The 24,191-nt window shown below is 67.4% G+C and overlaps 2 protein-coding genes across 15 annotated transcripts; one reads left to right on the forward strand and one right to left on the reverse strand.

Annotated features, from left to right (window-relative positions):
• Window positions 1-28: 28 nt before the first annotated feature.
• XNDC1N (XRCC1 N-terminal domain containing 1, N-terminal like) lies at window positions 29-4,873 on the forward strand. 10 transcript variants are annotated; one of them, XM_068682493.1, is made up of 10 exons: window positions 29-162; window positions 1,616-1,700; window positions 1,807-1,945; window positions 2,150-2,305; window positions 2,404-2,552; window positions 2,606-2,695; window positions 3,577-3,776; window positions 4,135-4,210; window positions 4,421-4,530; window positions 4,631-4,873. In XM_068682493.1, the coding sequence occupies exons 2-10, from the start codon at window positions 1,656-1,658 to the stop codon at window positions 4,860-4,862; spliced, it is 1,197 nt and encodes a 398-aa protein (XP_068538594.1). In that variant the 5' UTR covers window positions 29-162; window positions 1,616-1,655; the 3' UTR covers window positions 4,863-4,873. The 10 variants fall into 10 exon arrangements, with proteins under 10 accessions (XP_068538594.1, XP_068538833.1, XP_068538981.1 ...); XM_068682732.1 differs by having other exon boundaries at window positions 30-162; window positions 4,439-4,530; XM_068682880.1 differs by having other exon boundaries at window positions 30-162; window positions 3,577-3,775; window positions 4,140-4,210; window positions 4,398-4,530.
• A 265-nt stretch (window positions 4,874-5,138) lies between these two features.
• NUMA1 (nuclear mitotic apparatus protein 1) lies at window positions 5,139-22,473 on the reverse strand. Of its 5 annotated transcripts, none has more exons than XM_068681990.1 (27): window positions 22,354-22,472; window positions 21,264-21,338; window positions 18,871-18,943; window positions 18,241-18,329; window positions 17,339-17,418; window positions 16,912-16,994; window positions 16,653-16,733; window positions 16,456-16,540; window positions 15,650-15,770; window positions 15,140-15,297; window positions 14,418-14,535; window positions 14,053-14,170; window positions 13,645-13,785; window positions 13,401-13,523; window positions 9,735-13,223; window positions 9,217-9,258; window positions 8,205-8,273; window positions 7,964-8,074; window positions 7,647-7,865; window positions 7,394-7,551; window positions 7,031-7,277; window positions 6,655-6,934; window positions 6,419-6,555; window positions 6,120-6,335; window positions 5,826-5,936; window positions 5,564-5,731; window positions 5,139-5,486 (listed from the first exon to the last, which is right to left on the reverse strand). In XM_068681990.1, the coding sequence occupies exons 3-27, from the start codon at window positions 18,910-18,912 to the stop codon at window positions 5,451-5,453; spliced, it is 6,522 nt and encodes a 2,173-aa protein (XP_068538091.1). In that variant the 5' UTR covers window positions 18,913-18,943; window positions 21,264-21,338; window positions 22,354-22,472; the 3' UTR covers window positions 5,139-5,450. The 5 variants fall into 5 exon arrangements, with proteins under 5 accessions (XP_068538091.1, XP_068537958.1, XP_068538274.1 ...); XM_068681857.1 differs by having other exon boundaries at window positions 7,031-7,280; XM_068682173.1 differs by lacking the exon at window positions 9,217-9,258 and having other exon boundaries at window positions 22,354-22,473.
• Window positions 22,474-24,191: the final 1,718 nt, after the last annotated feature.

Here is a 24,191-nt window from a genome sequence, read left to right on the forward strand (position 1 = left end):
GGACGCTCCCTTAGGGCCCGGCGCGGTGACGCGGCACCGCCGCGGGACTACAGCTCCCAGCAGCCCCCGCGGCAGGGGGCGGGGTTAGGGGCGGGGCCGGGGGCGGGGCCGGGGGCGGGGCCACGCGCTGAGCGCGGGAGAATTCGCGCGGTGGCGGGGCCGGTGCGGGGGGGGCGGGGGGCAAATGGGGGGGGCAAAAAGGGGGATGGGGGGGGGTAAATGGGGCTGGGGGGGGGCAGAATGGGGCTGAAGGGGGGGGAGAAATGGGGCTGGGGGGGGGCACTGGGGGTTGTGGGGGGGTAAATTGGGGGGGCAGAAGTTTGGGGGGGGGCTCTGGGGTGGGGAAATGGGGCTGGGGGGGGCAGAATGGGGGTGGGAGGGGGGTGAAGGGAGGGGAGAAATGGGGCTGGGGGGGCCACCGGGGGTTGTGGGGGGTAAATTGGGGGGGCAGAATTTGGGGGGGGGCTTTGGGATGGAGAAATGGGGCTGGGGGGGGCACCAGGGGCTGGGGGGGTGGCAGAACTGGGTGGGAGGGGGGAAATGGGGCTGGGGGGGTCTCAGTGGGACTGGGGGGGGGCAGAATGGGGGGCTGGGGGGGGCTCTGGGGGGGGGCAATGGGGCTGGGGGGGGGCACCAGGGGCTGGGGGGGGCAGAATGGGGGGCTGGGGGGGGCTCTGGGATGGGGAAATGGGGCTGGGGGGGGCACCGGGGGTAAATTGGGGGGGTAGAACTGGGAGGGGGGGGCTCTGGGGGGGGGGAAATGGGGCTGGGGGGGCAGAATGGGGGGCTGGGGGGGGCTCTGGGGTGGGGAAATGGGGCTCGGGGGGGCTCAGAGGGGCTGGGGGGGTCAAAATGGGGGGCTGGGGGGGGGCACCAGGGGCTGGGGGGGGGCAGAACTGGGTTGGGGGAGTGGCTCTGGGGTGGGGAAATGGGGCTGGGGGGGGCACCAGGGGCTGGGGGGGGGGGCAGAACTGGGTGAGGGGGGGCTCTGCGATGGGGAAATGGGGCTGGGGGGGGGCACCGGGGGCTTGGGAGGGGGGCTCTGGGATGGGGAAGTGAGGAATGGGGCAGAGGAGGGGGGCTGGGGGGGGGTATTTGGGGTTGGGGGGGACGGGGGGGGCAGAATAGGGGTGGCAGATACAGGACAGGGCAGCTGGGGGGGGCAAATGGGGCTGGGGGGTGCCAGGTGGGCAGAATGGGGGGGGGAATCTGGGATAGGGCAATGGGGCTGGGGGGGGGCTGGGGGGGGCACTGGGGGATGGGGGGAGAGAGGTTGGGGGGGACTGGGGGGGTAAAAGGGGGGGGCTCTGGGATGGAGAAATAGGGCTGGGGGGGGGCAGAGTTGGGGGGGGGCACTGGGATGGGGCAATGGGGCTGGGGGCAGCTCAGGGGGGCTGGGGGCACCAGGGGCTGAGGGTGATGGGGGGGGCAGAATGGGGCAGGGGGGGGGGCTGAAGGGTGGGGAAATGGGGCTGGGGGGGGCACCAGGGGCTTGGGAGGGGGGCTCTGAGACAGGGCAATGGGGCTGGGGGTGATGGGGGTGTGGAATGGGGGGGGGCAGCAGCCCAGGATGGGGTCCATGAGCCCCCCCCCATCCCCTGCGTCCCCCCCCCAGGCGTTTGGGGCGAGCAGAGCCCCCCCCCCCAGCCCTCCCCATGGCCCCGGTGCGCATCAGCTCGGTGGTGTCCTTCTCCTCGCAGGTCCCTATGGGGCTGGGGGTTGGGGGGGGGGGGGGGCTCGGGACCACCCCCATGACTCCATGGGGTGGGTTCACACCCGGGGGGGGTCTGACGGTGCCGCCCCCAGGACCCCCGGTTCCCGGTGGAGAACCTGCTGCGGGAGGACAGGGGGGGGCCCTGGCTCTGCTGCCCCCGGGACCGCAGCCGGCGGCTGAGAGCGGAGCTGCAGCTGGAGGCAGCCACGGCCATCGGCTACCTGGACCTGGGTGAGGGCGGGGGGGTCACCAAATGGACCCCCCCGGATCCTAGCAGGGACCCTACACCCCCCCTGTGCCCCCAGCGCAGACCCTGCACCCCCCCCCCCAGGTCATGCCCTGAGCCCTGGGCAGGATCAGGGGGTGCCCCATGAGCCCTGAGCATCTCCTGAGCCCCCCCCCCCCCAAAAAAAAAATCAATCCCCCCCCCCTCAGGTAACTGCGGCTGCGCCCTGGTGCAGGTGGAGGTGGGGCGCTCCTCCTGGCCCCGGGACCACCCCTACGTCCCCCTGGTGCCCGGCGTCCCCCTGATGACCCCGGCCGAATCGCGGGCGGGCGAGAACCGCTGCGGGGTGCGGATGTTCAAGGAAGGTAAAGGGCAGGACCCCCCCCCCAAATAACACCATATGGGGTGAAGGGGTTTGGGGCCACCCCTGAAGCCCCCTCCTGGTGTCCCCCCCAATTTGCAGCGGATTTCCTGGAGCCGGCGGTGGGGCAGAAATGGGACCGGGTGCGGCTCACCTGCAGCCAGCCCTTCAGCAGGCAGGGGCAGTTCGGGCTCTCCTTCCTCCGCCTGCGCACCCCCAGCGACCCCCAGCCCGACCCACGGCCGGCACTGGTAGGAGCTGTCGGGGTGGGGGGGGTGCCAGGGGGCTCCTGGCAGCCCCCCAGCATCGCCTCGTCCTGCAGGAGGGTGCCCACAGCCCCCAGCGCTGCAGCCCGGCCATCTGCAGGATGCTGTGTGCACAGACAGGCTCGTGGGTAGCCCGGGCTGGGGTGGACTGGGGCGGACTGGGATGGACTGGGGTGGGATGGACTGGGAGCCTGGGATGGGGTGGACTGGGATCGTGGATTGGGGTGGATGGGGAGTCTGGGCTGGGGTAGGCTGGGATGGACTGGGAGCATGGACTGGGGTAGACTGGGGTGGATGGGGAGCCTGGGCTGGGATGAACTGGGAGCATGGACTGGGGTGGACTGGGATGGACTGGGAGCCTGGGCTGGGATGGACTGGGAGCCTGGGCTGGGGTGGACTGGGATGGACTGGGAGCCTGGGCTGGGATGGACTGGGAGCCTGGGCTGGGGTGGACTGGGATGGACTGGGAGCCTGGGCTGGGGTGGACTGGGATGAACTGGGAGCCTGGGCTGGGGTGGATTGGGAGGGACTGGGGTGGATGGGGAGCCTTGGCTGGGATGAACTGGGGTGGACTGGGATAGACTGGGAGCCTGGGCTGGGGTGTATGGGGAGCATGGACTAGGATGGACTGGGGTGGACTGGGAGCATGGACTGGGACGGATGGGGAGCCTGTGCTGGGGTGGATGGGGAGCCTGGGCGGGGAGCCTGGGCTGGGGTGGACTGGGATGGGTGGGGAGCCCAGGCTGGGATGGACTGGGATGGCCATGGAGCATGGACTGGGATGAACTGGGAGCTTGGGCTGGGGTGGGCTGGGGTCCATCATGGCCAACCCTGGAGCCCCCGGGAGCCCCCTGACACCCTGAGCTCCTCCTGGCTGGGGGGCGCGGGGCTGACGTCCGTCTGTCCACCCATCCGTCCATCCGTGTCCATCTGTCCATCCGTGTCCATCCGTCCATCCGTGTCCATCTGTCCATCCGTCCATCCGTCTGTCCGTGTCCGTCCGCCCCAGGGTCTCGCGGCAGGAGGAGCAGCTCAGGAGCCGCCTGCAGCAGCTGGAGCCGGGCCCCAAATCCCGGAGCCCCCCTGCCCGGAGCCCCCCCCACCTCAGCCGCCCGGCCAGGATGCTGCTGGCGGCGGCACGGAGCCGAGCCCAAAATCCCCAAAACGGCACCACGGGGAGCAGCCGGGGGCTGGACCCCCCCGCACCGGGTGAGCACCGACCCCACCGGTGCCAAAACTGCCCCAAAACTGCCCCCGGGACCCCGCTCTGCCCACGATTTGGGGGGGGGTCCCATGGGGGGACCCTCAGCTCCGCGGTGCGCCCCTGCGCCTGGGGGAGGACGTGGCACCCACCCCCTCGGCGCCCCAAAAAATGACCCATGGGGGCGTGAAATTGAACCCCCCCCGCGATGCCCGGCCCCGTCTCCCCCTGCCCACGTTTATGGGGAGCAGCAGCTGGGTTCCTGCGCTCCTGGGGGGGGGCGGCAGAGCCTGGCCCCCCCAGCCGTGCCCCAGGCGCGGCGCCGCGGCACCCTGGTGTCCCCCTACCCCTGACCGCTGTTCGCAGCCCCTGGCTCCTCGCAGGACGTCCCCGCGCCCCCAAAAAGGGTCCGCAGGCAGCGGGCTCGCAGCCCCCCAGGCAGGTAATTAATTAATTAATCCATCTCCCACCCCCCCCCACGTTTCTCCCGCTGATTTTGCTGCTCTGGCTCCCTCCCCGCACCCAAGGGTCAGCCACGCGCGGTGGGTGCCGGCTCCAGCAGCCCCCCCCCCAATTTCTGGCTGCCCAAAACCCCCCCGTTTTGCACCGTGCTTTTCGGGGGGGGGCAGCTCACAGCAGGGCGAGCCCTCAGCTTGCAGCACCCCCCCAGGAAACCCAGCGCAGGACGGAGACCCCCAACCCGTGGCCACAGCGAGGGACCCAGCGCAGGGGGCGAGGTGGGGCTGTGCCCCCTCTGCTCGGGTGGGTGCTTTGGGGATCTTCCCAGAGCTCCATCCCCAGGGGCTGGGGGGGGGGGGATTTGGGATTTGGGGACCCCCCCCATCACTCCGTTTTCCCCCAGGATGTTTCAGCCTGGCGCTGCTGCCCGCGCACGCCGCCCGCTGCGGCGAGGAGGACCCCGACCCCAATTCCGACCCCAAATTGGAGCATCCGTCCTGGGTGCCCTGCCCCATCTGCCAGCTCTGCTTCAGCCCCGCCGAGGTGCAGCAGCACGCCAGCACCTGCGGGGAGTGAGGGCGGGGGGCTCGGAGACCCCCCCCAGAGAAAAAAAATCTGGTGGAGAAAAAAATTAGAGCAAAAAAAAACCAAAAACCTCTGCGTCTGTTTGGGAACAGCCGTGAAGCCCCCAGCTGAGCACCATGGCACGGTGGGCACAGATTTGGGGTCAAGAAAGAGGATTTCAGCCCATTTTTCCCCAATCCCCATTGTTCTGCTCCCAGGACAGCTGCATCCAGCCCCCCAGGGGGGTGAGGCTGCTGGAGCTGTGCCCCCCCCCCAGCACAGCCCCCCATATAAAGAGCTGGTCCTGGGGGAGGGCTGGGACGCACCGAGGGGTTTAGGACTCGGAGCAGGAGAAAAATACAATTTATTTACAAGTAGAAACACTAAAAATGCCCCCCCTGCGCCCAGGGGGGGCAGCGAGGAACCAGGGTCTCTGCTGGGGTGCGTGGCCCTGCCCGGCCTGGCCCCCCCCTTCCCCTCACCCTGGTCCCCAGGTGCCCTGGGGGGTGCCCTGGGGGAGCAAACCCACCCCACACAGCCCAGAGGTGTTACTGGGACATGCAGAGTGATGCTGGGGGGGGGACGGTGGCCCCCAAGTGCCCCCAGCATCGCTCCTGGTCCCGGTGCTGCTGGGGAGGGCAGAGCTGGGCTGGGAAACCTCAGAACTTGGTGTCCTTCAGCGCCCTGCGACTGGCCTGGAAGAGAGAGCAGGGGGTTAAGGGGGGGGGTCTCCAATAGAGGGGGGGGTGGGGGAAGCTGTGCCTGCACCCACCTTGCCCTTGGGGGACTTGGCGGAGGCGATGCGGGGCGAGCGGCGCGCGGTGCCGTGGGGGGAGCCCTTGGGGGTGGCTTTGCGCCCGGCGGCGCGGCGCAGGAGGCTGTTCCCCAGCTTCTTGGGGGTGTTGAGGATGCTGAACGCCATCGACTGGCGCCTCTCAGCCTGCGGGGGGGGGAGGACAAGGTGGGGGGGGGCTGTGAGGAGCTCTGGGGGTCCCGGCCCCCCCCCTTTCCGCAGCTCTCCAGCCCCCACTCACCGGCTTGCTGGGTGCCTGCTGCTCGCTGCGCCGGCTGACCTGGGAGCTGCGCCGCTCGCTGCGGTCCCGGGGGGTCTGGGGGCGAGGGAAGCAGCTGACGGGCTTCTTGGACTGCAAGAGAGGGGACAAGGGGGGGGTCTTCAGGGAGGGGCCAGACCCCTGGGACACAGCCACGAGGAGGGGAGCCGCAGAAGGGCTCGGAGCAGGGTCCCCGTGCGCAGCCGTAACCACGTCCCGGGGCAGCACCCCAAATCCTCCAGCTCCTGGGGGTGCCGGCGGGGGGTCTCAGCTCACCTCGGGGGTGTCGGGGCCCTGGTGGGACTCATCCGAGAGCCGCTTGCGCTGCTGCCGGGTGGTGATGCCCCCCGCCCAGGCGGTGCCCACGGTGCTGCGCCGGGTGGCCGTGCCCTCGGCGCTGGGCGCGGGCTGCATGCTGGCGCGCCGCAGCGTCTCCTTGGGGTCCCCCGTCTTCATCTCCTCGTCCGTGATGGTGCCCAGCGAGTTGGAGGGCTGGGGAGGAGGGGGGCGATGCTGAGGGGCTGCCCAGCACGGCAGGGAGAAGGGGCAACCCCCAGATCCCCCCCCCCTCTTACCCGGCTCTCCAGGGGGTAGCAGGTTTTCAGGTGTGGGGGGCAGGCGCGGTTGCGCTGCTGCAGCTCGGCGATGCGGTTCCAATCGTCCAGCTGCTCCGGCTCGTCCTGGCACGACCCCAGGTAGATGCTGCTCCGGCCTAAAAACCAAAGCGGTGAGGGCCACGGGGTGGGGGTCCAGCAAAGCGCAGCCCCCCCCCCCCCCAAACCTCAAACCCCAGCCCCCTGCCCCGACTCACCCAGGCTGGAGCTGCTGCCCGCCTGCGAGCGCCTCAGGGAGCTGCGCGTGGCCGGGCGGTAGCCGGGGAGGCTGAGCAGCGCCGAGTGGCCGGGGGGCTCCTGGGGGGACGAGGTCTCGGGCTTGGAGAGGGATTCCTGCGAGGGGAAGCTGGCGAGGGAGCGGGCAGAGGCGGCCGAGCGCAGGCGACCCTTGCCCGGGGCGGTTTTTTGGGGCTGCTCCGAGCGCACGCTGCAGAAGGAGGTGTCTGCGCTCAGCGGTTCCTCCGTCTTGGGCTCTTTCTGGGAGAGAGAAAAAACAAAAAACAAACAAAAAAACAGGGTCAGAGCCCACGGAGAGCCCCCCGCACCGCGCTGAGCCGTGTGCCGTGCCCTCACTTTGGTCATGGTGATGTTGATGATCTGCGTGGTGCGGCGCCGCGCCGAGCGCGTCCTGCAGCCCGAGTCGAGGGAGAGGTCGCCCAGGGAGCTGGCGCTGCTCTCCAGCTTGGACTGCGTGCGGTTGGGGATGGGCGTGAAGTACAGGCTCTCCAGGGACTCCACCTTGCGGGGCAGCCGCTGGGACCCCCGCGACTCCGCGCTCTCCGGCACCGCCGAGGCCTCCGACTGCGAGCGGGTGACTTTCCTGCTGGACAAGGGGGGGCAGGACGCACGGTTTGGCCACCAGGAGCTGGAGCTGGTGATGCTGGCAGCAAATTGGTGATGCTGGTGGCAGAGCAGAGCCCTCCGAGCCGTGGTTACCTGGTGGAGTTGAGCGGCTGCAGCTCGTCCAGGCTGAGGTCGAGGCTGTCGGTGCTGAGGTCGGCGGGTTTCTGGCGGAAAGCTTCCCAGCCCTTCAGGGCGTCCGTCGGCACCTGGAACTTGCCCAGCTCCCGCAGCTGCCGGTCGGCAAACTCCACCTGGGAGAGGAGCGGTGAAAAGCCGGCCCCTCCAGGCAAGGAGGAGGAGGAGGAGGAGGAGGAGGAAGGCAGAGCCCCCCCTGCGCCGTGCCCACCTGAGCCTCCAGGCTGCGGACCTGGCTGGCGAGGTTCCTGCAGCTCAGCTCCGACTCCTTGGCCTGCTCCAGGCTCTGCTGCAGCTCCTTGGCCAACCTCTCCGACTCCGTCCTCAGCTCCGCGTTCTCCTTCTGCAGCTGCTCCATCGCCTTCAGCTTCTCCGCCAGGTCCTGGTTCTGCTGCTTCTTGGCGTCGTAGTGAGTTTTCGCCTTCTCCATCTGGGAAGAAGCAGAAGAAGGGGGAAGCTGCAACCTGCAACCCACCGAGCCTCCCGTGGGGCAGGGCTGGGGTTTGGGGTGCCCCCTCGCAGCCTAACCTGGGCTTTGTAGTGCTCGGCCGCCTGCTCCTTCTGGGCCAGCTGCTCCTGCAGCTCCGCCACCTTCTCCTGCTGGCGGGTGGCCTCGGTCTGCAGCTCCCCTTCCAGCACCTGCTCGTGGGGAGGGGAAGGCAGCGGGGTCAGAGCCACCCTCGGGGAGCCCAAGTGGCCACCGAGAGCCACAGGGCTCACCGGGGACAGCTCCGGCTCAGGACTCAGCTTGAAGTCCCCTTGGACATACCTTGACCCGCTGCTGCTGGCTGCGGGTGGCCTTTTCGTGCTGGGTCAGCTTCTTATTCAGCTCCTCCACCTGGAAGGGCACGGGTTTGTTACACCAGCCCCTGGCCATGAACTCCCCCAGCCCCGGTTGTGAATTCCTCCCTCCCACGGCCCCCCTGGCGCACAGGACGGCTCCTTGCACCCCGCGCCCAGCACCCTGCGTGCCATTTGCAAACCCAAGGCAGGCAATTTGGGGCTGCCCCGTGAGTCCCCGCGGGGAAAAGCTTTGCTCTACATGAGCACAGAGCCACCAGGCACTAGGAGCAAACCGAGACCCCTCAGCCGGGAGGACGAGGGGAGATGGGGCGCAGCAGGCGGCACCGCGTCCCCCCGCACCCTCGGCTGGAGGAACCATCTCCGCTGCCAATTTTGCTGTGGGATAAAGCAGCAGGAGCAGAATAAAGCAGCAGCCCCCGTGGGGCTGATCCGTGCCAGATCTCAGCACGGGGCTGTTGCCACCCCAGGCACAAAGGATGCACGTCCCCACGAGCCAACGGCCCCTCTTGGCCTCACAGGCTCCTTGGGGAAGGGGCTGGGGGTGGCCTCATCGGCATCGGCCACGTCTGCTCCAGCAGCAGCAGTTCCCAAGTGCTGCTTAAAAAAATAATAATAATAAAAAAAAAGCATCTCCAGCCAAGGCTGCGTTTTGTGCAACCTCAGCGCTCTCCTCCCAGCAGCCTGCCCCTCTCAGTTAAAGAGGGTGGAAAAAAAAAAAATAAAAGGGGTGCTCCAGCTCGCCAGCACCTCCTCTCTGGGGAGGCAGCTCCGAGCTGAGGATTTGTGACCCCCTTTCCTACTCCCCACGGGGCGGATGCGCGAGCCCAGAGACCTGGAGCAAAGCAGCGCCTGCGGCACGCGCTCCGGGGACACCCCCGCAGCAAACGGCTGACGAGGAGGGGGCTGTGCTGGGAAGGGGCCGGGGCCACGCGCCGTCACCATCACCGTTTAAGCAGCCGGCCCTTGGCGTGCGTTACCTGCTTGGCTTGCTCTCTCTGCAAGACCTCGAGCTGCTCCACCTGGCACGGGGAGAGCACAACGGGGAGAAGTGAGCGCATTGCGGGCACGCGGCCCCTCGCCACCCCCCGGCTCCCACACCAAGCAGCCCGGGCTAAGGAGGACTCAGGGGTGTGTAGGGGATCCGAGCCCTGCTGATGCTGCCATTCCCCATGTACCTGAGCCCTAGGAAACCCCCGTGGGTTAGGAATAAAAGGGATGGGGTGGGGGCTCTGGAGGGCAGTGGTTTTTGGCCAGCAAGTTCGTGGGCAATGTACGTGGCTGGAAGCCACGAGAGCTCTGGCAGTAAGCGAGGGGCAAGGCTCTGGAGGTGCCCCTCAGTGGGACAGAGCTGCCAGGAGCAGCCTCAAATTAAAAAATAATAAAAAAAAAAAGTGAGATTGGGGTGGGCCATGAGTGCCCCTTCCCCACCGGGCTCTGCCTGCACGCCCCCAATGCGCACCGGGTACCCGAGCGGGGCACCCCGCGAGCCCCTTACCTGAGCCATCAGCTTCTGCCTCTCCTCCTGGAACTTCTGCCTCTCCTCCAGCACCTTCCCCTTGGCGTTCTCGTACTTATTGCTCATGGCCTCCAGCTTCTTCGCCACCTCCTCCACCTCCTGCCGGCTGCCCGCCACCAGCTTCTCCGCCTCCAGCCGCAGCCTCTCCAGCTCCCGCGCGTGCTTCTCCCTCGCCTGGCCCAGCTCCGCATCCAGCCGCTGCTGCCCGCGGCTCGAGGTCTCGCTCAGCCCCCGGTTCTCCTCGGCCAGCCTGGCGTTGGCTTGCTGCAGCCCCGCCAGCCTCTCGGCGGAGCTGGCCGCCTCCTTCTGCAGCCGCTGCAGCGCCCGCTCCTGCTCCGCCGCCCTCTCGCGCAGCGCCGGCACCTCGGCCGCCTCCAGCTTGCTCCGAGCGAGCTCTGCCTGCAGCACGCCGGCGGCTTTGGCTCTCTGCTCCAGCTCATCGCGGTGCTTGCTCTCCAAGGAGGCTCGCTCAGCCTGCAGCTGCTGGCAGAGGTGCTTGAGCGGCACCAGCTCGCCGGCCAGCGCCTGGGCGCTGCTGAGCTCCTGCTGCAGGGAGGAGAGGAGCTGCTCCTTCTGGAAGTATTTGTCCTGGCACACCTTCACCTCCTGCCGCAGCTCCTCCTCGCGCTCGCTCTGGCAGTGGCGGTCCCTCTTCAGCGCCTCGATGGTCAGCCGCTGCTTCTCCAGCTCCTCCTGGCAGCGCTGCACCTCCACCTTCATCAGCGAGCACCTCTCGGCCGCCCGCGAGGCGGCGGTGGCCATCTCAGCCTGCAGCACCCGCAGCCTCTCCTCCAGCTTCTTGCTCTTCTCCGCCTCGGCCACGATCAGGCGCTTCAGCTCCTTGCTCTCCCCTTCCTTCTCGGTCACCTGCCGGTGCAGGATGGACACCTCGTGCTCCAGGCTGCCGATCAGGCTGTTTTTCCTCTCCAGCTCCTGGATGCACTGCGAGATCTGCTCCTTCCAGCTCTCCTCCGACCTGCCCTTCTCCTGAGCCGAGGCGCGGAGGGACGCCAGCTCCTTCTCCGCCGCGGCCACGGCGCTCCTGCTCTGGGCCAGCTCCTTGCCCTTGTCCTGCAGCTCCTTCCTCAGCGCCTCCACGGCTCCGTCCTGCGCGGCTTGGGCTGCTCGCGCGGCCTCCAGCAGCTTCTGCAGCTCCGAGGCTTTCTCCTTGTGCTGTGCCACCTCCCTCCTCGAGGCCTCCAGCTCCGCGTGCTGCTGCTGGGACGCAGCCGCCCGCGCCTCGGCCGCCGCCTTCTCCAGCGCAGCGATGGTGTCCTGCTGCTCCCGGCACCTCTGCTCCAGCTTCTCCACCTCCAAACCCAGCGCCTGAGCCTCCTTCAGCTTCTCCTGGTACAGGTCCTGACTGGAGCTGGATTCCTGCTCCCTGTGGCGGATCTTCTCCTCCAAGCTCTTGAGGGACATCTCCTTCGAGTAGACGGCCTTGATGCTCTCCATCTCGGTGTCGCGGGCCCGGGCAGCCCCCAGGAAGCCCTGCAGCTCGCTGTCCATCTTGGAGGCCCTCTCCTTCACCGCCTCCACCGAGGCGAGCTCCCCTTTCAGCTTGCTGACCGTCTTCTGCAGGTCCCTCAGCTCCTCGCCCCGCGAGACGTTCTTCAGCCGCAGCTCATCCAGCTCGCCCTCCTTCTCCTCGATCAGCTCCAGCGAGCGCGCCAGCTCCTCCTGGTGCGCCGTCCTCTCCACCCTCTGCTCGTTGATGGAGTTCTGCAGCTGCACCTCCAGCTCAGCCTTGCGGGCTCTCTCGGCGGCGCAATCCGCCCTGGCTTGCTCCAGCTCCTTCTGCAGGCGCTTCGCCTCCTCGTCGCGGCGCTCCAGCTCCTGCCCATGCTTCTGCAGCGCCTCCTCCAGCCGTGCCACCTCGCGCTCCTGCTCCCCGTGGTGCCTGGCGGTGGCCTCGAGCTCCTCGCGCTTCAGCTTCTCCTCGGACAGCTCCTTGGAGACGCCCTCGAGTGCCTTGGTCACTTGCTGCACCTCTGCCTCCAGCTGAGCCACGCGCTCGGCTGCTGCTCGCTCCGAGGTCGCCACCTTCTCGTGCAGGGCGGAGATGTCAGCCCTCAGCTTCTGCTCCTCGCCCTCCTTCTCCTTCGCCTGCGCCCGGGCGTTGGATAAATCCGCTTGGAGAGCGGCCAGCTGGTCCTGGTGCTCGCTGGCCACGCGCTTTGCTTGGGCTTCCAGCTCCTCCACCTTCTCCTGCTGCGCCCGCAGCTGCTGGCACGCCTGGCCGTGCTCCCTGCTCAGCGCCTGCACCTTCTCCTCCAGCCTCCCGCGCTCTCCTTCCTCCCCCTGTGCCACCGAGGACGCCTCCTCCAGCTGCCGCTGCAGCGCCGCCGCCTTCTCCCTGCTCTCCTCGCTCAGCTGCTGCAACCTCGCCTCCAACGCCTGCCTCCTGGCCAGCTCCTCGCCCCTCTCCTGCAGCGCCTGGTCGCGGCGCTGCGCCAGCTGCTGCCTCTCCGCCTCCAGCTCCGCTATCCTGGCCAGGTTCCCCTCCAGGCTCTCCGCCGCCCTCCTCTTCTCATCCTCCAGGATGCCCTCGGTGTTGCGCACCGACTCCTCCAGGAAGAGCAGCCGCTCCTGCAGGCGCGCGTTCTCCTTGGCCGCCTTCTCCCTGTCGGCCACTTTTTGCTGGCTCTCCTTCAGCTTGCCCTCCAGCTCCCGCAGCTGAGCTCTCAGCCCCTCGGCCGCCCCCGCCTGCGCCGCGCTCTGCTGGCACTGTGCGGTGAGCTCCAGGACGCGCGCCTCCAGCTCGCGCACCTTCTGGCTCAGCTCCGCTTTCTCCTGCTGCATTTCCAGGGCCGAGGCTTGGCAGGTTTCTCGGGCTTTCTCCAGGCTCTGCAGCTGCCCGCTCAGCGCCGCCAGCTGCGCCTCCTTGGCCTGCTGGAAGCGCTGCAGCTCCTGCAGTGCCGCGTCCCTCTCCTGGGTGACCTTCTCGCACTGGGCAGCCAGCTGCTGGGCTTCCCCTTCCTTCTCCTGCGTGACCCGTGCCAATTTCTCCTCGCTGTTCCTCAAGCTGCTGCTCAGCTGCTCCACGCTGTGTCCCAGCCCGGCGACGGCCTCCTGCGAGGCTTCCTCCCGGCGCTGCAGCTCCTGGGCTTGCGCCCGCTCCTGCTCCAGCTGCTGCTGCAGCCCAGCCGCCTCCTGCTCCCTCTGCAGCAAGAAACCCTTCAGCTTCTCCACCTCGGCCGTCAGCGCGTCCAGCTGTGCCGTCAGGCGCGCCTCCTGCGCCCGCAGCTCCTGCTCCAGCTGCTCCTTGGCCCGGCGCAGCTCGGCGAGGGAGCTCTGCAGGTTGGCGATCAGCTCGCCCAGCTGGAGCTTCTCCTCCTGGAAGCGGCCGCGCTCGGCCTGCAGGGCTGCCTCCCGCTGCCTCTTCTCCTCCTCCAGCCGCAGGATGGAGGCTTGCAGCTCGATCACTTGGGCGGTGAGGCTGGACACCTCCTGCTTCAGCTCCTCCAGCTGGAAGGAGGGAAAAAAAGAAAACCATCCCCAGCTGCCCCACGCTACTGGGGCAGCCAGCAGCGACGTGGGGAGCTCAGCCCCCAGCACCCACCCCAGCTCAGGTGGGGACAGCACCCAGCTCCGTCCCCACGCCAAGTTTTGGGCCCGCTCTCCTTACTGGGGACCTTTCCGTACCTTCAGGATGTCGCCCATGACCTCTCCTTTCTCCTGCGAGCTGTGGTCCCCCAGCTTGGCCAGCTGGTCCTCCAGCAGGGAGATCTTCCCCTGGAGAATCTCGATCTTCTCCTCCAGGCATTTCTGGGGACAGAGACGGGTGAAGGAGCAGGGCGCAAGGCAGGGCAACCAGGAGCCATCACCAAAAACGTCCCGACAGCCTCATCCTCGCTGCTGGATGTCGGAGCAGCCCCCGGAGCCTCACCTTGTCGTGCAGGGCAGCCCGCAGCTCGCCCTCCAGCTGCGCCTGCTTTTCCTGGGACTGCGTCAGGGCGGCGTTGTGCTCCTCGGACAGCTCGTTCAGGGCGTCCTGCAGCTGCACCAGGTGGCTGGCGATCTCCCGCAGCTGCAGGGGGGAAGAGGGGCAGGCAGCAGTTAGTCTGAGCTCAGCCGGGGCCATCCCAAAAAATGGGGGCTCACGGGGCTTTGGCAGCCACCCTGCATCCTAGGCACTGAATGTGGGCGACGTCCCTCAGAGGACGAAGCCAAAATGTTCTCTGTGCCCGGTGAGCCGTGGGAAGCACGGAGAACACCGCCTGAATTTTTAAGGTTGATGTTGCCCTTGGTCTGGGGGGCGCAGGGATGTGAGTCTGGGGGCTGTGCTGTTCCCCACCTTGAAGGAAAGGTCCCCGTTCTCCTCAGACAGCTGGTTGATTTTCCGATCCATCTGGCCCTTCTCGGTCTTCAGGTCCTGGCACTGCTTCAGGGCCTCGTGCAGGCGCGCCAGCAGGCTGCGGGAGAGGAGAGCGTTAGGGGCTGGCAGGAGGAACCAGCACCCAATATCCCCCCAAAAGCTTCCAGGGACACAGAGCCTGTCCCAGAGCCGTAGCCTCATCTGGAGGGCTACATTTGGGGCAGCGTGCCCTTTTTTTCCCCATAAAGAACTGGCTGCTGATGCGCACGAGTGGCCAGGAGGAGCAGCAAGGAATGCCCTCAGCCCTGCTCCGTGCATGACCCGAATCCCCCGGGGGTATTTACCTCTCGTTCTTCTCCCTCAGCTCCTCCATCTCCTTGGGCTCCAGCTGGTCGGCTGCCTGCCTCTCGCTCAGCAGGGTGAGGCGGTCGATGCGGTGCTGCATCACGGTGATCTGCGCCTCTGCGCGGGGCGGGCACGTCACCAACCTCCTGCTGCACGGCCCCCCCAGCAGGGCTCCGTCCTCCCCACACAGCTCTCAGAAAGCTGGAGCGAGGCTGGGGAAGCCGGGCTGGCAGCCCCAGGTGCTTTCGGGTGCCCAGGGTGTGCAGAAGGGGATGAAAAAGGGAAGGAGGAACGCGCCGCCCCGATGCGCACGGGGGGAAATCCCCAGCGCGGAGAGCGTTTGAGCCGGGGGTGGGAAGGGCTGAGCCTGGCAGGCTGCTCCCAGCCACTTGGCAGCAGGACTAGGAGCAGCCTCCAAGCCTGCTCCGAGCTGTTTTGACAGCGCTGGAGCTGCCTCGGCTCCCCCCAGCACGTTTTGTTCCTGGCTCACAGCAAGGATCCTTGGTGCAGCCGCGGCCCCGCGGAGGCACGGCCAGCACCAAGGTGCCCCCGCTGCTTGGGACAGCAGAAAAACCCCAAAGGCTCAGGCTGCTCTCCCCTGGGGTCCAGCAGGGACACACCATGCCCGAGCACATTTTGGGAGGGGGTCAGAGCTGTCACAGCAAGTCCCAAAACAGGTCTCAGCCCCCAAACCCCAGGACCCCCCCCGCCAGGCACTGACCCTTTTCCGTGATGAGCTTGCGGTTCTCCGCCAGCTCCAGCTCCAGCTCGTCCCTGTTGTCCCTCTCCAGGGCCAGCTGCTTCTTCAGCCGCCTCAGCTGGAACTGGGGGGTCTGCATGACGTCCCCCACGGGCGAGGTGGGGGGGCCGGGCAGGATGCTGCAGGACCACGACATCCCCTCGGTTATCCGGAGGGGCTGGGAGCTGCTCCCGGTGCTCCCAGCCCCGCTGCGCCCCCAGCCCCCCAGCCTCTAGCCCGGGGGGTACGAAGCCAGCCCCCCGGGACGAAGCATCCCTCCCCTCCCCACCTCTGCCTGAGCCTGGTGCAGAGCTTCAGAGGCAGGGATTTAATCTGAATTTAATTGATTTGGTGCCGGAACGTCAGCAGTGCCTGCACCAGGACGGCACCGTGGCACGCAGCGGCTCTCCTTGTGCTATGGGGGTGCACCCCAGGGACATCTGGGGGTCCCGTCACTCACTCTCCCCCCACCTTGCCCCCCCAGGACGTTACCTGTTGATGCCAGAGGAGGAGGCGACCCTCTGCAGCTCCAGGAATCGCACCTCGCGCGCCTGCTGCGGGGGGAGCCCCGGCGAGCGCTCCTCCGAGCCGCTGCTGGACGAGGGCTGCGGGGCTGGGACACGGGAGGGGAAGGGCATGGGGTTTGTGCTCACCCCACGAGGCTTTGCAGGCTTTTAGGTTCAGGTCTGAAAGCCCCAGGGTTCCTCCAGGCCGGCCAAAAAGCTCCAACAGCCCTCGCAGCCCTGCTGCCCTCCTCCACCCATGCACCAGGAATGTGCCTAGCCCCCCAGCTCCATCCCCAAGGGGTCTCAGGAGAGACAAAACTGTCCTTTGTCTGCTTGTGGGACCGTCCCTTTGTCCCCTTATGGGACATTTTTGTAGTGCTCAGTGTGACAGGTGACAACCTGGAACCGTGGGCTCCCAGTGGTGCTGCTGCTCTCATGTGTTGGCAGCTAGAGCAGTGAAAATGGGGCAAAAACCAGCAAATTTATGCTCTGGAAAAAAGCCACCAGATGCTGCCAGCGCTTGGAACACCTCACCCTGCTGCAGCAGTTGGGGCTGTGCCACCCTGTGCCACCCCGCTGGCGCCTGGACATTGCCACCCAGACAAATAACATTAACCCAGCATTAACAAGGTGCTGCACAGCTGCCAGCAGGAAAAAAAATCCCCATCTGGCCGCCTGCTCTCCCTGCACGAGGCTCATCCAACGCCAGCCCATCGGTGCCCGCAGCACAGGTTCTTGGGTGGGCACCAATTTGGGCACCGATTTGGGCACCGATTTGGGCACGGCGCTCACCTCTCCTCTGCAGAAACGCCTCCAGGTTCTCCGTCAGGCTCTCCTCGTTGTCCAGCACAAATTTCAGGATGTTTGCCAGCTCCACCTGCGCCAGAGGAGCCGGGGGTCAGCAGCTGCCCTGCGGCAGCTTTGGGCTCGAGGGGCTGGTGCTGGCTACGGGGGGCACGGGTGGGTGCCCACCCGGCACCGGGCAGTACCTGGGTCTGGTAATCGAATCCGTTCCAGTCCCCGGGGCTCCTGCTGCTCATGGAGCTGTGGTACAGCAGCAGCACGGCCACCTGCAACGAGGCAGAGCATCAGGAGGGGAGCTGGGAGGCACCCCACACGTGTGGGGCTGGCCCCCGAGCCGCTCAGCCCCCCCCGGGACGCAGCTCTCCCTTCCAGACCCCCACGCCTGGGACGTGGCAGCAGGGGACTCGCTCGGGGACATTGGGCACCCCTTGGGCACGGCGATACCTTGGCCAGCTCCAGCTCTTCTCCCTCCAGGAGCTTCTGTGCCGACACCAGGTTCTCCGTGGTCGATTTGTGCTTGCAGAGCTCTGCAACACGAAACGGGATCCGGGGTCACACCGAGACCCCTGCCACCGAGTGGATACCCCCGGATGGGTTTTTTCCCCCTCAAACTCAGCCCCCCGACCACCCTCGGGCTGGCTCCGTGCCTTTGGTGCTCCCCCAGCACATCTTGGGACAATGCCACGGCGCTGCGGGATGGGACCCGGCACCTCCCCACCCAGCGAGGCCTCCCCAAGCTGGATTTGGCCAACAAAACCTTCCCACACCGGCTTTTGGGCAGCCCTGCAGAGCTGGTGCTGGGGCCGGGGTCACCCAGTGCCCTGGCAAAATCGGGGAGGGGGCTGCCGAGCCCCTCGGTGCAGGCTCTTACTCTGCAGAAAGCTGCGGATGAAGGCTGCTCGCTCCGGCAGGGGCTGCTCCAGGACGGATTGCCCCTCCTCGCTCCTGTGGCTGCAAAAAGAGAGCGCAGGGGGGGTGTCAGAGCTTTTTGGAGAGGCTGAACAAAAGCTGCTCTGCTCCAGGGCTTCGCTTTTGGAGAGGGCGCATCCGGAACCGCCTGGGTGCATGAGCCCCACGCACCTCTGCCCCCCTACCCTGGAGCCCACGCCGAATTTAAGGGGGGGGGAACGAGGCTGCCCCTGCCACGGCTCTGCTCCAGGATCAGCTTTTTGCTCAGCGGCAGCCAACACAAACACAGCCCACGCGCCTCAAACCCGCGCTCTGCCGCCGCCGCTCCCAAACCCGCGGCTGCTCTGGGACCTCCAGACACGGGGACGTGCTGGGGAAGGGGAGGACACGAGGATTTCCCACTCCTGCCAGCCCCCCTCACCCAAAAGCAGCTCCCCCCCCCAGGGGCACCCCCGGGGCACCCTCCGTGCCAAACCCAGCACGGCGCTGGGGTCGGCTCAGCTGCGTGCTGGGCGCACCCCGGTGATCCCTGCTAATCCCAGCCAGGGCTGGTGCTGGGAGGTTCAGCAGCTCTGGCTAAATTTATCCCAGCTCCCCGCTCGGAGCAGGCTCTCGTTACGCCGTGCTGCTGTTAATTATAGCAGGCAGGCTCCGAGCAGTGCCCCCGGCACCTCTCCGGGTGGCTCGTTAAGGGCGAGCCCCCGGCTCCAGCACCCGCCGCGCTCGGCAGCTCCCAGCTCACAGGGGACGAGAGCAGCTCCTGGGATCGGAGCCACCCCATCCCTGCACCTTTTTCTGGGGGTCGGGGCTGCTGTGGACACCCCAGGAGCAGCCCCCCGTTCCCCGAGAGCCCCCGGGCCTCACATTTTGATGATGATCTGGATGAAAACGCGGCAGTCCTGCAGCTGGGACAGGTCCCCCAGGGGCTCCGCGCACACCTTGGTGCTGTTCACCTGGGGATGGGGGCGAGATGGTGAGCGGGGAACAACCCAAAAACCACCCCACAACACCCCCACCACCCCCACGGACACCCCCAGCGCCCTGCCAGGAGGGACGGGGGCAATGCCTGCGCCCACGGGGGCCGGCACGCCTGGCGTTGGGCACGGTGACACCTCGCCCACACGCGGCACGGCTCCGTCCCCATCCGTGGCACGGGGTGGGAGCGAGATCCCTGAGGTCCCTTTGATCCCAAACCATCCTCTGATTTCCAAGGCAGGCCCCTCAGGCTGTTTATGGCCCAGCTCCTGCTTTCCCCACCCGCCGTGCCCCCCCAGGCTGGTTTCCAGGTCTGGACGGAGCCATCGGAGCATTTTGGGCTGCCCAGAAGGATCAAGCCCCCTCCCCACACACCCCCCCTGCCCCAAATCCCACCGTGACCAGCCCCAGCTCCCAGCTGCTGGTGGAGGGACCCCAGCACGGGCAGCAGCACCCAAAGGGGCAGCAGCAGAGCCCCCCCGGGACCACCCCCACCCATGGAGCCACCCGGTGCGTTACCCAAGCGAGGAGAGCCGCGGCTCTCGTGGCGTGGAGAGGCATCTCTGCGAGGCTGCCAGGTCACTGCCCGCACCTAGAAACAACAAAAAAAAGGTAATTAAAGGCCAAAAGTGGCCATTACATTCCTACAGAGCCCGCACGTGACGCCGGGCACTGGTGCCTGTCGAGGCAGGACCTGCCCCGCGCGCTGCGCTACCGGGGGCAGCAGCCAAAATCCTCATTTTCAGCCCGGAAAAATTGGAGGAAAGCAAGAAAAAGCGGGGCTGGGGGGGGACACCCAGGCTCTGGGCTCCCCACGGAGCACGGCCGGCCCCGAGGCAGCCCGGGAGCGACGCCTCCAGCCTCACGTCGCGAGGGGACGGCGGCGGCGGCGGGGGCGCACGGGGGGGAGCAGCCGGTGGCCAAGCGAGGGCACAGAGCAGCGATTGTAATCGGGTGACCTAAATTCCCCGGGGAGCATGGGGTGGGGAGGGGGACCGGGTGGCAGCCGGGAGCACCGTGGGGCCCGGGTGTCCCCGGGGTGCCGGGGACGGGCACAGGGAGGGGACGGCTCCAGCAGCGGCCACCTGGGTCCCATCACCAAGTTTTGGGGGATTTTTGTCACCTCATCCCTTGCCCTCCGTCCCCCCCTCACCACCAGCATTTTAGGATACCCCAAACACACGACACCAAATCCTACCCAGCACCCCGGGAAGGCTGCTTTGCGCTCCCGAGCCCAAAACCTGCTGGTGCCAGCGGTGCCACCCCCGGCACGTCCCCGATGTCCCCGTCCCCACCCCACGGGGTCGGCTCCCCGAGCCTTGCCCCATAACCACGCTGCCCCAACCCCACAGGAAACCTCCTCCCGGCCCTGCTGGGCTTTCAGGTCTCGCCCTGGTGGCGTAAATCGGCCCCCCCCCAAAAGGGTCCCGTGCGCTCCCCGTCCCTCCCCACGGCAGCGGGGGCTATCTGGGCGCTGCAGCAGCCTCCTCGCCGCGGCCACTGCTGCCCCGGGGGAGATAGCATCTATCGGGGAGCCCCAGCACAGCTCAGTTTTGGGGAAAAAGTGAGCCTCCTGGGGTCAGTTTTGGGGAAAAAGTGGCAGGGTTGGGAGCTGGGAAGCTCTCCGTGCTCTGGGGGAGGTTGGCACGGCACCGGGGGGCACCAACTGGAGGCAGGGGAGAGCAGAGCTTCTGTAGGTGTAAAAGGAGAAGGAAAAAGGGGCAAAAATAGAAAAAAATAGAAAAAAATAGAAAAAAAAATAGAAAAAAAATAGGAAAAAAATAGAAATAAAGAGTGCAGGGTGGGGGGGCTCAGAGCCAGCCCTGCCGGCGGGACGGTGCCAAGGTCCTGCGAGCTCCTGCCGGGGCGCACCGGTGCCAGCAGCACCTGGACTCTGCTCTCCCCGTCCCTGTCCCCGTGTCCCCAGGTTGGGGACACCCGGCTGTGGTGCACCCGGGACCCCCAGGGCCGTGCTGGCAGCCCCCCCACCAGGCTCCAGGGTGGGGGGGCTCCCTGCTCCCCAGGGGGACGTGGGAGCGCTGCCAGCTCCCCCCACGGTGACCTTTGCCTCTGCCATCCCCGGTGCCACCCCGATAACCCTACCCCGGTGCCAGGGGGGGGCTGAGCAGGGCCTAAAATAACCCAAAAACCCACCTGGGGGGGGGGGCGCTGATAACAGAGCCTGGAGGGGGGGACGGGGCGAGCGGCTCCAGGAGCGGGGCGGCCCCATGGGCACAGCTCCTGGGGGCTCCCCCACCCTCGACCCCCTTCCTTGACCCCCTTTCCCCCCCCAGACCCCCTCTGACAGCAGCACAGAGCCCCCCCCAAAAATAAATCTCCCACGGGACCACCTCGGGCACTGCTCCAAGGGGGAACAACCGTGGGGGCTGCGCGGCTCCTTCCCTCCCCCAGGTGCCCTATAACAAAACCCAAGGGGCTGGGGGTGCTGAGGCTTGGTGGGGGGCACGGGGACACCCCCCCAGCGCCATCCCCGTGCCCCCCCCCAGCTCCCTCCCCAGCCAAAACACGGCGTTACGCAAGCGGCGCGCGCAGGGGCCGGGGAGAGGAGGGCGAGGGGGGGGACAAGGACCCCCTGAGCCCCCCCCCAGCCCCATAAAAACACTCGGTGACACCCCCAGCCCTATAAACACGGGGAAAGGGGGGGTTTGGTGGCGGCGGGGGGGGCCACGGGCAGAGCCAAACTCCCGGATGTTGGCGAGCGCAACTTGGCCGCGCGCCCCGGCACCGCGGGGACGCCAAAAAGGGGGGGCTGCCCCAAACCAGGAGCCACGGGCTGACCCCCCCCCAGCGCCTCCTCCTCCTCCTCCTCTTCCTCCTCCTCTTTCTCCTCCTGCCCCCCCCAAAAAAGCCCCGTTGGGGGGGGGGGGACAAAGTCTTTGTTCGGGCCTTACCGGAGCGCCACGGCCGCCAGCCGCTCCTCGTCCTCACGCCGCCATCCGCGGGGGGCCCCCCCCCCAAGAGGCCACCTGGGGAAAAAATTAAAAAAAATTAAAAAAAAAGGAAAAAAAAAAGGGGAAAAAAATCCAAAAGTTGTGTTGGGTTTCGGCCGGGGGGTTTGGCAGGAGATGGTTCCCCTTCCTGGCCCGCCGCCACCCCCACGTCACGGCCGGGCCGCGCTCGTTAAAGGCGCACGGCACAAAAAGGCACCGGGAGGGGAGGGGGCACACGAAGACCCCCTGCCCCATGGGGGGGGGGGGTCCTGTGGGGTCGTGGGATGGGGGAAGAATTTGGGGACTGGCCATGGGGGTGGTCGGCAAGGGGGTGCTGGGGTCCTGGGACCTGGGGATTTGGGGTTTGAGGCACGGAGAGGGGGAAAAGTGAGTTTTGGCTGAGAAACTCCTCAAACTGAGGCCTTCCTGGCTCAATTTGGAAATGTCCCCAAATATTTGGAAATGTCCCCAAAATTTGGAAATGTCCTGGAGGAGGACGGGAGCCTGGCAAGGGGAACACCGCGGTGTGAAGGCCCCTCTGCAGCCCCCCCAGGGGGGTCCCCGACCCCAAAACCTCTCCGGCGCTGGGTGACCCCCCCCCAGGCCCCTTCCACCCCAAATTGTTCCCTGGTTGGGATCCCGTGGCCTTGAGGGGATGGGGACAACAAAATGGGGGGGTCCCCATGGATGAGGGGGGGGGACACCCAGGGCTCCCCCCCCACTGCCAGGCCTTTATCAGAGCTTATCAGGGGGGGTTCCCTGGGGGGGATCTGGGCTGAATTCTCCCAATTTTTGGCCTTTTTCCTGTGCTGGATGGGGGTGAGGCTGACCCCATAGACCCCTGGGGCCTTGCTGGGGGCAGGACCAGGGTCTGCACCCCCCAGGTGTTGGGATGGTGCCAGGACCACGACCCCAAATTGGCATTTGCAGCCCCCCCAGCCCCTCTATGGGCATCCCCCTGACCCATGGGCTCACCTATAGACCCCCAGGGCCATTTTAGGGCTGGAACAGCCCCCCAGGACCACCCCCTGCCACCAATGTCCCCACCAACCTGAGCCTCCCCTGGCACAACTCGAGGCCGTTCCCTCTGCTCCTGGCCCTGGGTCCCCGTGAGCAGAGGCCGCCCCCCCCCCCCCCCCAGCTCCCCACCCCTTCCTGTCAGGGAGCAGCAGCGAGGCCCCCCTCACCTCTGCCCCTCCACCCCGCCTCTGCAGGCCCCGCCCCTCTGCACGCCCCTCCCCTTCCTTTAAGCCCCGCCCCCTTTAGGCCCCGCCCCCTTCCCGCCGATTCAAACCGCCGCTCCCGCCCCGCCTCGCGCCGCCATTGGCTGCCGCCGTGCTGTGACGTCACGTCACGTGGGCGGGAGGGCGCGTGCGGCTGTGGGGCACGGGGGGGGGGGGGGGGGCGCGAAGTCTCGGAGCGGGGCGCGGGTCTCGCGAGAGTTGCGGCGGGGGGGGGGGCGTTGCCAGGGAGACGGGGGGGGAGTGGAGGGGCCGGGGGGGGCACGGGGACACGCGTGGGGTCGTGGGGGGGTCTTTTGGGGCACCTGGGGGGGGCACAGGGACATTGGGAGACTTTTGGGGCGCGGGGGGGGCACTGGGACACTCGTGGGGGGACAAATTTGGGGCACGGGGACACGAGTGGGGTCGTGGGGGGGCTTTTGGGGCACGGGGGGGGTATGGGGACACGCGTGGGGTCATTGGGGGACAAGTTTGGGGCACGGGGGGGCACGGGGACACGCGTGGGGCCATTGGGGACATGTTAGGGACACCGGGGGGGCACAGGGTCACACTTGGGGTCGTGGGGGGTCTTTTGGGGCATGGGGGGGGGCACTGGGACACTCATGGGGTCGTGGGGGGGCCTTTTGGGGCACGGGGGGAACATGGGGAGATGCATGGGGTCATTGGGTGACAAGTTTGGGGCACGGGGACATGTGTGGGGTTGTGGGGGGACAAGTTTGGGGCACCGGGGGGGGACACGGGGAAATTGGGAGACTTTTGGGGCACGGGGGAGGCACTGGGACACGCTTGGGGTCATGGGGGGACATGTTGAGGGCATGGGGGGGGTATAGGGACATGGGGGGGACACATGGGGACATGTGTGGGGTCATGGGAGGATATGTTTGGGGCACGGGGGGGGGCACGGGGACATGCGTGGGGTCATTGGGGACAAGTTTGGGTCATGAGGACACGAATAAGGTCGTGGGGGGGGCTCCTATGGGGTCCCAAGGGGACATTTGGGGGCCTGGGGGGGGTCCTTTGGGATATGAGGCCACGTGTGGGGCAGGAGCAGGGGCTGCCGTGGGGCTGTGAGCTATGGGGGGGGGGGCGTGTTGGGGTGCAGTGACCCCCGTGTGCCCCACAGCTGCCCAGTCGGGGGCCCCACAGCCATGCCGTGCCCCCCGCTGCCCCCCGAGCTCACGCCCCCCCCCCCCCCCGGACTTCTCCTTCCAGCCCCTGCAGCCCCTGGACCGTGGGGGGGGGAAAGGGGACGGGTATAGGGACGGGTGTGGGTACTGACAGGGGTATGGGGCGGGTACTGGGGACGGGAAGGGGGATGGGTACAGGTACAGGTACGGGTACAGGTGTGGGTACAGCTGGGTATGGGTACAGTTAGGGGTATTGGGTACAGGTATGGGCACGGGGAGGGGTACAGGTGGGGATGGGTACGGGGAGGAGAAAGGGCACGTGTGTGGGTACAGGTATGGGAAGGGGCACAGGGGTACGGGTACAGGCAGGGGAAGGGGTATGTGTATGGGTACAGATATGGGGTATGGGTACGGGTACATGCACAGACATGAATATGGGCATGGGAAGGGATATGGGTACAGGTATGGGAAGGGGGATGTGTATGGGTACAGGTACGGGCAGAGGTACGGGTATGGTGCAG

The sequence above is a fragment of the Anas acuta genome, chromosome 1, assembly GCF_963932015.1.
Source record: "Anas acuta chromosome 1, bAnaAcu1.1, whole genome shotgun sequence".
NCBI classification, from domain to species: Eukaryota; Metazoa; Chordata; class Aves; order Anseriformes; family Anatidae; genus Anas; species Anas acuta.

Bases quoted from the DNA above. Each gene is read 5' to 3' on its own strand.
- XNDC1N (XM_068682493.1), top strand. From the start codon at position 1,656: ATGGCCCCGGTGCGCATCAGCTCGGTGGTGTCCTTCTCCTCGCAG. The intron at 2,553-2,605 runs GTAGGAGCTGTC...GCAGCCCCCCAG, and splicing joins CCGACCCACGGCCGGCACTG to CATCGCCTCGTCCTGCAGGA. The intron at 3,777-4,134 runs GTGAGCACCGAC...CGCTGTTCGCAG, and splicing joins GCTGGACCCCCCCGCACCGG to CCCCTGGCTCCTCGCAGGAC.
- NUMA1 (XM_068681857.1), bottom strand. From the start codon at position 18,912: ATGCCTCTCCACGCCACGAGAGCCGCGGCTCTCCTCGCTTGG. The intron at 13,524-13,644 runs GTGAGGCTCCGG...CTCTGTCCCCAG, and splicing joins GGGCTGCCCTGCACGACAAG to AAATGCCTGGAGGAGAAGAT. The intron at 5,732-5,825 runs GTGAGTGGGGGC...CCCCCCCCGCAG, and splicing joins AGCAGGCACCCAGCAAGCCG to GCTGAGAGGCGCCAGTCGAT.